The sequence below is a fragment of the Ailuropoda melanoleuca genome, chromosome 3 (assembly GCF_002007445.2).
Source record: "Ailuropoda melanoleuca isolate Jingjing chromosome 3, ASM200744v2, whole genome shotgun sequence".
Lineage (NCBI taxonomy): Eukaryota > Metazoa > Chordata > Mammalia > Carnivora > Ursidae > Ailuropoda > Ailuropoda melanoleuca.
In genome coordinates this window covers 122,510,832-122,521,025 of record NC_048220.1, presented here as the reverse complement: position 1 = coordinate 122,521,025, position 10,194 = coordinate 122,510,832, and the positions used below count along the sequence as shown (strand labels likewise).

General features: G+C 37.0%; 1 protein-coding gene across 1 annotated transcript in view; it reads right to left on the bottom strand.

Annotated features, from left to right (window-relative positions):
* Positions 1-4,491: 4,491 nt before the first annotated feature.
* GOLPH3 (golgi phosphoprotein 3) overlaps positions 4,492-10,194 on the bottom strand; it is a 58,478-nt gene continuing 52,775 nt past the window's right edge. Inside the window, exon 4 of the mRNA XM_002919909.3 lies at positions 4,492-6,420. Coding sequence (XP_002919955.3) covers positions 5,996-6,420 — 425 coding nt within the window. The 3' untranslated portion in view covers positions 4,492-5,995. The remainder of the gene's footprint in view (positions 6,421-10,194) is intronic.

The following is a 10,194-nucleotide window of genomic DNA, read 5'->3' as shown; positions in this document are numbered from 1 at the left end:
AGAATCATGGTTCTCATCAAGGAAAATGATAAAAGAATGTTTATTTCCGTTAAGTTCATAATACTTAAACTAATCAGTTACCTTTGGAGAATATTAGGGAACCTACTCTGTTTTGAGAATTGATAAATAAAACGTATAATTTATCCTATCCTTCCTCCACGAACTATCCTCCACGAACTATACTAACAGGTAATGGTAATTATCTAAGGTGAAGTTCTTTATAGAAATTCTCCAGTTAATAAACAAATGGTAAGAATTAAAATATCACCACTGTACAATCCCAATAAATCATAGGATGTAAAAACTGACCAGTAAGGTTACTAACATCAGGGGCGCCTGGGTGGCTTAAATGATTAAGCGTCTGCCTTCGGCTCACGTCATGATCTCCAAGTCCTGGGATGGAGCCCCACATCGGGCTCCCTGCTCCGTGGGCAGTCTGTTTCTCCCTCTGCCTCTCCCCCTTGCTAGTGTACTCTCTCTCAAATGAATAAATGAAAAATCTTTTAAAAAAATAAAAGGTTATTAACATCACAAAAGACCTATGAGCTTCCTAATGGAAGCACACACCACCACCTGCGAAATAGGGTTGCCCACACAAACCTGAATCTGACAGCCTCTAGATCCAATTACCAATACCTGGGAAATACAGAAGTCAGAAAACCACATTGGACTACACATGTAGATACAATCAGCAAAATCCAAACTTCAGAAAACTCCACAGGACAAATGATCCTATTTCATCAACAAATATTTTGCAAGGGATAAAAACGAGAGATGGGGGAGGGGAGGGAACCTACAGATTGAGAGACTTAAAAAGACATCAAATGAAAAATGAAACAAAATTATTAGAGAAGCGTACTGGGTCAGAACAGTGATTACTCTCAGGGTTTAAGGATCGTAATTGAGAGGAAGTCTTGAACAGATTCTGGATAGCTCACAAGGTTCTATCTCCTGACCTGGGAGATGGCTGCAAACATATTTGCCTTAAAATAGTTTATTAGCCTAGGGGCACCCGGCCAGATCAGTCATTAGAACGTGCAACTCTTGATCTCAGGGTTGTGAGTTCGAGCCCCATTTGGGGTATAATTTAAAAAAAAAAAAAAACCTTAAAAGTATTAAAAATCATTTATCAGCTTATACATTTGCTTATAATTTCCCATTTGTATTTTAATCATAAAAATTAAATGTTTACATACACTTTCACAAATTATATATCTACGTGATTTTTAGATGTTATATTTAATCATACCCCTCAAATTTGTATGATATATACATATCCCAATCTGAATACCAGCCAGATCTCTTCAGTCGGACAATTAAGGTCCACACAGATTCCATGCTTGAGCACTGGGCCACACATTTTTCCAAACTGTTTAACAAAAAAAAACAAAACAAAAACAAACAAACAAAAAGGCACCTTACCTTGTACCAAATCCAAAGACTGGGAAAAACAAACTGCATCACAGACACAGGGTTAATATCTATAATATATGGAAAGTCCTGATGAATCAATACAAAAAAATAGGTCAATGCCCATTAGAAAAAGAATGAAGAACGTGAACAAGTAACTCACCGGAAAAAAAAAATACAAATTACCAATGAAGACAGTAGATGATAACCCCTCACTAGTTAAAATAATTTGATCGTTCTCCTCTATTAGCTTGGCAAAGATCAGAATTGATGATGCCCTCTACAGTACTGGCTAAGGCATAAAGAAACCAGCACTCACATTATTGGTAGAAGTGTAGTTAACATGAATCTTAGAAATCAAACTGGTTTTATCTTTTACATTTTCAAGGCATACTCTGAGCAAATTCACTTCTATTAATTCCTCCTATAGAAATCAAATATAGGGGTGCCTGGGTGGCACAGAGGTTAAGCGTCTGCCTTCGGCTCAGGGCGTGATCCCCAGCATTATGGGATCGAGCCCCACATCAGGCTCTTCTGCTATGAGCCTGCTTCTTCCTCTCCCACTCCCCCTGCTTGTGTTCCCTCTCTCGCTGACTGTCTCTCTGTCGAATAAATAAAATCTTAAAAAAAAAAAAATCAAATATAAAGAGATATGTACAAAAACACACAATACTGTTTGTAATAATTACAAAAATGNATCTTAAAAAAAAAAAAATCAAATATAAAGAGATATGTACAAAAACACACAATACTGTTTGTAATAATTACAAAAATGAGAAAAATCCAAATGTTCACTAATGAGAAAAGTTATACAATGAAGCCAAAAATGCTAAGAATGATTTATGCTTATTCTGAAAGCTCTCCACACATAAGTGGGAAAAGAAAATTGCATATGATGCTCGTGGAAATCACAGTACACCACTGGTCTACCAGGGGTAAATCCTAACATTGGGCTGAGAAGGTATGCATATCAATTTAACTATGTTACCATCCAGACCCTTCTAAAGGTTGCCTGCAAGGTTATGACATTAATACCACTACCTTACTGGTATCGTTAAAGAATACAGGAAATTTGTGTGAAATTTATAAGACCCAGGGATGTTGTCCTGGGACTCAGTGGGGTGCAATGAATTGGAAATTACCTCAGGTTGTCAGTCATCTTTATCTGGATGAAAGTGAAATGGAACAGCATTATCTGTAAATATATTTAATATGTTAATACAAGATGGAGGCCGTAAAGGGATTAAGCTTCATAAAGTAAATACCTCACACAGACTTGTGACTACTGGTTTCCATGTTCCTGGGGCAAGAACAGCCATGTCTGGCAGTCATGGACTCTCGTCATCATCAAGCTCAATGTCATTACTAATTGGTCCTAGATTGGCACTGAACCAAACACCAACCCCTTTCACTCTCCTTTGGGTGTTGACCAATTTCAGAGGTATATTCATCTGTTCACAAACAACAGGAAGAACTGAATAATGGACTGTGTCCAGGACCACTGGGCAATCCTGCTTCAGCAGGTCGAGTGCTTTCTTGGACTACACTGACATGTTTCTTTCTTCTAAGAACATAGAATCTCCAAAAGGTAATTTATATAAGTTATACCAGGATATTAGAAGAAAGCAGGGATATCCTTTATCACTGAATTCTGCACCACCATGAGAATTTTTTGCATGCCTATTCTGTTTTTGTCTCTGTTAGAGAAAAGAAGTCCCCTCCTAGTGCCAAAATAAGAAAGGAAAAATTGTAATTGAATGCTGCAACTACTATTCAATCACTCAGGGTTTAAAGTTCACACACTTACCAGGTAATGTGAGATTGGGCAAATTATCCTCTCCAAGCTTATTCTTCATTAAATGAAACGGTAATTGGGGTTTGGGGAGGTCAAAGTATAGACTACTTTACTAGATAGATTGTCTTACATTCAGTAAGCTCCCTTTCTCCTTTCTGTTGAAGCACTGTTCTAGATCAGATTAGAACATTGTTAAAGATCAGGTTATTTTAAGGAACGCTCAACAATTAATCAATATACGAAGAATTCAAAAAGCAGATTCTTTACACAATATTTAAGTTTTATTATATTAAAATTCACTGCCTGATTCTTGGATCAAAGAGGCATAAACCTGTGGAAAATCTGCTCCTACCACACAGCACAATTATTTCCATGAGGTCCTACCATTTCTCTTTTAAAGAGGACTGTAAGCACTAGCATTTTATAGGAGAAAGAGTTCTAGGTAACAGCCCCCACCTCCAGATCGTACTACTTTTCCTCTCCTCTGGCTATAGAAACATGTACTGAAGCTGGGGCCACTCGCAGGTAGGAGCTGGTCGGGCACTCAGCTCTGAAACAAACATTGACAGAAGTTCAGGCAAGGCCCATTCCCCCTTGCTTGAGAATAGAGATGTTGGTGATGAAGTGAAGAATACTTTTGAGAAACATCCATTACCTCACTTCTAAAATGTTTTCAAGGGAAAACAGTAAATCTTCACCTGAAAAGAAATTCCAGGATAGAATCAGTTATCAGTTGAGTATTCACTTTATGGAAAGAAATAATAAATTAACAGTTTCCATACTTAATTTCCACCAGTAGTGTCATTTTTGGAGGTAAAGGAGGTTATTTTAAAGGATAGGCAATCTAGTTTTTTCCATGTATTAAAAACAGAGCCTGGCAAGGAGGCACCTGGCTGGCTCAGTCGGAAGAGCATGTGACTCTTGATCTCAGCGTCCTGAGTTCAAGCCCCATGTTGGATATAGAGATTACTTTAAAAAAAAAAAAAAAAAAAGATTCTAGCAAACTATTACCAATGGCCAGCTGTTTTTGTAAATAAAGTTTTATTGGAACACAGCCTCACCCATTTGTTTGTATTGTCTATGGCAACTCTCATTCAGCAGAGTTGAGTAGTTGTGATATCACATATGGCCCGCAAAGCCTAAGTATTTACTATCCAGTCCTACAAGAAAAAGTTTGCTAGCCCCTGCACTATTCTGAAGTATTACGACACTATACTAAGGCTAAGTAAAACTTAATTAAGAAAGAAAACTATAGCAGAATACAAAAATACAAATGACACGCTTGCTCTGATTCAGGCACTTTCAAGATCATAGTTTATTTGTTACTTCAGATAAAAAGATAGTATACATATTAAGGAATCCCTTAAAATTCAACTCTAAAGTTATACACCATCTAGTACTTTTGCATTGAATGTTAACCAAAAAAATCTCTAAACACCTGAAAGCCCCACTATTAACATGAACTATGGTAATAAAAAATTTGACATTTAATTTGTTCAATATATAGTATTTACATTATGAAACCAATGCTGATACCATAAACAGTGATAAAGAAATAGTAAAAATAAACTTTAAAAAGCAAAGGTTTATATTCTTACAATGTGTGCTAATCATAATTGTATATAAAAATTAAAACATAGCAGAGCTTTCTGTTACAAAATTCTTAATCATCTGAGTTGTAGTCATTACTTGCCAACAATTTACATGCAACATCTGCTAAAATTGACATTTGATTTTTTTTCCCCCTAAGAAAGTGTGAGTAGATAAATGACATTTAAGAGCAGACATTAATTTACCTGTGGACAGAAAAAGAAAAAACTGTACTCAAGATTAGTACTGGTCACAAGCCTCTTCCCTATAGAAATGATAAAAAAAAAAAAAAAAACAGTTAAGACCAAAAATAATTCCAAAAGGAGATGCATAGAAAGAGTACCATGAATGGCACAGCTCAAAAACTCTTCGGCCAATCAGACACATCTTTTCTCTTTCCGTCAATGATGAAAGGTCTGTTTTGTTATCAAATAATATTGACTGAGCAGGTGAGGGGCCCCAGGTGTACAACTAATTAAATCTTGCAAAATACTAAGACGGAGGCAGGAGTGGCCAGAAGGGGCAATTTATATTTAATTCGAACTATATACAGCGTAACTGGAATGCAGACCATCCCAAACTGGCTTTGTGAAACAACTGGACCTTTGTGATTTAATAGTTAAAATTACAATAAGTGTAATAATACAATAGATTTACATGGGAAACAAAATCCAAGGGGCATTTTATATTATTTACTGTGTTGTTTCAATTTAAAAATAATTTTGCTAAGTATACATCTCAACTGAGGTCTATGTATAAAATGTCCTAATAGATACAGATATTTACCTTTGGTGAGTTAAAGGCCTTTTTGTGACTTCTGTCTGAATTGTAGGCAGAATGCTAGATACACATGCACATGTGGGGAAAACTCAACCTGAGGTAATCCAAAAGATGCGCATGTGAGGAGACTGGAGTTACTTTGAAAGTCAAAGCATACCAGCAACCCAAAACAGGTTAACAGTGAGAATGGCAACAAGGAATGGATTGCCAATATGGCAGTAGAACTTTTTTTTAAAACAGAAAGAGGAAGGCCTCTCGTACCAGCAGAATCCTGCATACATACAAAAAAGAAAAAGCCATCCACCATTTCATAAAACAAAAGCCAATTATAGTGTGGAAAGTACAAATTGCAGAAAACCAGAAGTCAATAGAAGAAAAACTACTGGTTTACATGAGAGAAAGGAACTTCATTTTGAGCCGTCACTTGGTGAATGCTGCCACCACTGCCCACAGGACCTCATTGGTGTTGGCCTTCAGACACTCCACTTCCGGATCTAAGTCAAGGAGCTGCCGCACTCTCTTGGTGGCTAAATCATACTGCTCGTCCAGAAGGGGAGCGAAAGCATTCTCCAGGACGTCGGAGGCGTGCGCTAGGTAAATGAGGGCCAGCAAGCGCTTGTCCATGCGATGAGGGTCATTCACCCATTTGTCAAGAACAGCTTCCTGTACCTTCTTGATGAGGCGCTGCTTAATATTGTTGTTGGTGAGGGGATGTGTCGTCATGTCAAAAAGTAGGAAGTTCTGTTTCTCTGTTGTCAATACGCCCTTCTCCACCAGGTTTTTAGCTAACCGTTCCCGCACGTTTCTTAATTGATAATGCAATTTTAATGGATTCCAGGTCTCACCTAAACAAAAGATTTCAGAAGTTAGAAATGATAGGTATTATCTCTGCTAACTTTATAAAATGCACTATTAAAATAAACAATAAAATGTGCGGTTTTTTCCCCCCTCTAATGAAATAGAAGAAAATCCAACTATTTTTCTTGCCAACTAAACCATGAACCCTTTGAGAGCCAGGCCTTTGGATTCTAAGCACCTGGCACATTTTCAGGCACAACAGTTACTTAAAGGACCAAACTGAAAGCAGTCTTCAAACCAGTTATCCTAATGTGGAAATGAGCTAAATATTAAATATATTTGGCCTCTCTCCAGCTGCTGTCAAAAAGCAACCATAGCAAAAGGTTTCTTTTCTACTAAAACACTAGTACGCAACAAATAAACAAAAGGAAAAAAAAGTTTCCTTACTAATATGCTATTCCAGAAACTGCTACATATACCTGGCCTACAAAACTAGGAAAGCCTATTTAGACAATGCTATTCTTTGATGACAACATAAAGCTAATTCTAGAAGGGCAAAACATTCCACCATTTTAATCTTGTCCCTATGCGCATTCCCTTTCAAAACAAATATTTAAAATAAAACCAAATAATTTTCACTAATTTTTTTTCTCTATAGAAGACTGGAAAGGAATATATCAAAATATTAACCTTGGTTTTCTTTTGAGATTATGTGTGACAAATTTTCTTTTTTTTTATAATAATTTTTTATTATGTTATGTTAGTCACCATACAGTACATCCCAAGTTTTTGATGTAAAGTTCCATGACTCATCACTTGCATATAACACCCAGTGCACCATGCAATACGTGCCCTCCTTACTACCCATCACCGGTCTATCCCAATCCCCCACCCCCCTCCCCTCTAAAGCCCTCAGCTTGTTTCCCAGAGTCCATAGTCTCTCGTGGTTCATTCCCCCTTCTGTTTACCCCCCCTTCCTTCTTCCCTTTCTTCTCCCACAGATCTTCCTACTTCTTATGTTCCATAAATGAGTGAAACCATATGATAATTGTCTTTCTCTGCTTGACTTATTTCACTTAGCATTATCTCCTCCAGTCCCGTCCATGTTGCTGCAAATGCTGTGAAATCGTTCTTTTTGATGGCTGAGTAATATTCCATTGTATATATGGACCACAACTTCTTAATCCAGTCATCTGTTGAAGGGCATCTCGGTTCCTTCCACAATTTAGCTATTGTGGACAATGCTGCTATGAACACTGGGGCTCCTTCTCTTCACTACGTCTGTATCTTTGGGATAAATACCCTGAAGTGCAATTGCTGGATCACAGGGTAGTTCAATTTTTAACTTTTTAAGGGACCTCCACATTGTTTTCCAAAGTGGCTATACCAACTTGCATTCCCACCAACAACGTAAGAGGGATCCCCTTTCTCCACATCCTCTCCGACATTTGTAATTTCCTGCCTTGTCAATTTTTGCCATTCTAACTGGCTAAGGTGGTACCTCAACGTGGTTTTGATTTGAATTTCCCTGATGGCTAATGATTTTGAACATTTTTTCATGTGTCTGTTAGCCACCTGTATGTCTTCATTGGAAAAGTGTCTGTTCATATCTTCTGCCCATTTTTTGATTTGATTATTTGTTTCCTGTGTATTGAGTTTGAGAAGTTCTCTGTAGATCTTGGATACCAGTCTTTTATCTGTAGTGTCATTTGCAAATACATTCTCCTATTCCGTGGGCTGCCTCTTAGTTTTTTTGACTGTTTCCTTGGCTGGGGGCATCACGTTGTGGGATTTCAAGCTATACTACAAAGCTGTGATCACAAAGACAGCATGGTACTGGCATAAAAACAGACACATAGACCAATGGAACAGAAGAGAGAACCCAGAAATGGACCCTCGGCTCTTTGAGCAACTAATCTTTGACAAAGCAGGAAAAAACATCCAGTGGAAAAAAGTCTCTTCAATAAATGGTGCTGGGAAAATTGGACAGCTACATGCAAAAGAATGAAACTTGACCACTCTCTCACACCATACACAAAGAAAAACTCCAAATGGATGAAAAACCTCGATGTGAGACAGGAATCCATCAAAATCCTAGAGGAGAACATAGGCTGCAACCTCTTTGACATTGGCCACATTTCATGACACATTTCCAAAGGAAAGAGGAAAAAAAGAAAAAATGAACTTGTGGGACTTCATCAAGACAAATTTTCTTTTTTGTACCTTTCTGTATTTTCCAAATGATCTCCAAGGAACATGTATTTTTTTTTTAATTGAAAAAAATACTATAGCAATTCTCTAAACTAGAACACGTTAAAGATCAAACACAGGCACTTTTATTATATGCAAAAGCAGTAAGGTTGAAATTTTATAATACTGAGAGGAAACAAACTACATTGTCTAACCACTAACTGCTATGTAATTTAAAATAATAAAAAATTCAGTTCCTCAGTTGTCCTAGCCATGTTTCAAAATGCTCAACAGCCGTGTATGCTGTCTACTGATTGGACAGTATAGAAATAGAACATTTCCATCATCATAGAAAGTTCTAGCGAACAGAACTATCTTGAAATATATTACTATTCAGTTGGCCATAAACAAGAGTATTTTACCATGTGACTTAACACTAAAGAATATGGGGGTATGGCAAGAGTAATCAGACTTACACAATTAGACCCTCTGACCTTATACAAATAGAAACCTGGATAAAATATATGAAACAACTGTTTTCCAGTGCTAGTCAAAAGGCAGTTCTGAGCGGGGAACCTAAGTGAGCCATACTACTGCGCAAGCTCACTATCGAAAGGCATACCCCAGGCAGCAAAGCAGGACAAAAGACCTCAAACAGAGCACAGGAGTAACACTGTGTTTAAAGAGGTGGAAAAAAAATTTTTTTATTTAAATTTAAAAATTTAAAAAGGCAGAGACTAGAGTTCCTGGAAGCTAAGGCAGCTGAAATACAAAGAGTACTGGAAAAGAGAGAGCTACGAAGAACAAAAGTTCTAGAAATCCATATGGTGTTCCTCTGAGTGTGCCTGAAAACAAAGCCACACAAGTTAAGGTGAGAAGCTCTGCAAAGCTAGGAAATGAAAAATTACCCAAAGGCTGTAAGCTGAACAATTCTAAGGGTTCACATGGGGCTGGTGCAAATATGAGTGCCAAGCAGACTGAGTGGAAAGGTCTCACTGAACACCCAGGACATTCAGAAGGGACTCCAGAAGGATCACGCTTTTGCAGTAGGCCTAAACCAGCCCTTGAGGAAAGACTGTTCTAGACCTGGCCTAATGGAGCTTAAAAACAAAGAGATGCACAAGTAACTCAATTGCCTACCAAAACAAATTTCAACACTCTTTAAAGAAAAACAACAGAATCCAGCACTCAACAACATAGCACTCACAATGTCCAGCAACCAATAAAAATTACTAGGCCCTGTAAAAACGTGACCCAAACCAAGGGGGGAAAACTCAACAACAGTAAACCAAATCAGACATGACCCAGAAATGACATAGACAGAATTAGCAAAGATTTTAAAACAGCTATTATAAATATCTAAATAATTTAAAGGAAAACATGAATGCAATGAAGAGAAAATAAGAGCTATTTTTTTAAAAGAATGAATGATCTGGAAGTGCCATTTTGCATTTTGTGATTCACTCTGAAAAACTAGGGACTTGAAAGAAAACTGTCAAATAATGAAAGGTTAGTACCATGAATTATTAGTAAACTGAAGTCACCTCCTATATTAAAATAATATTTTATTATTAAATTTTATTAAATTTATTTATTAAATTTTATTAAATTATTTATTTAAATTATTTATT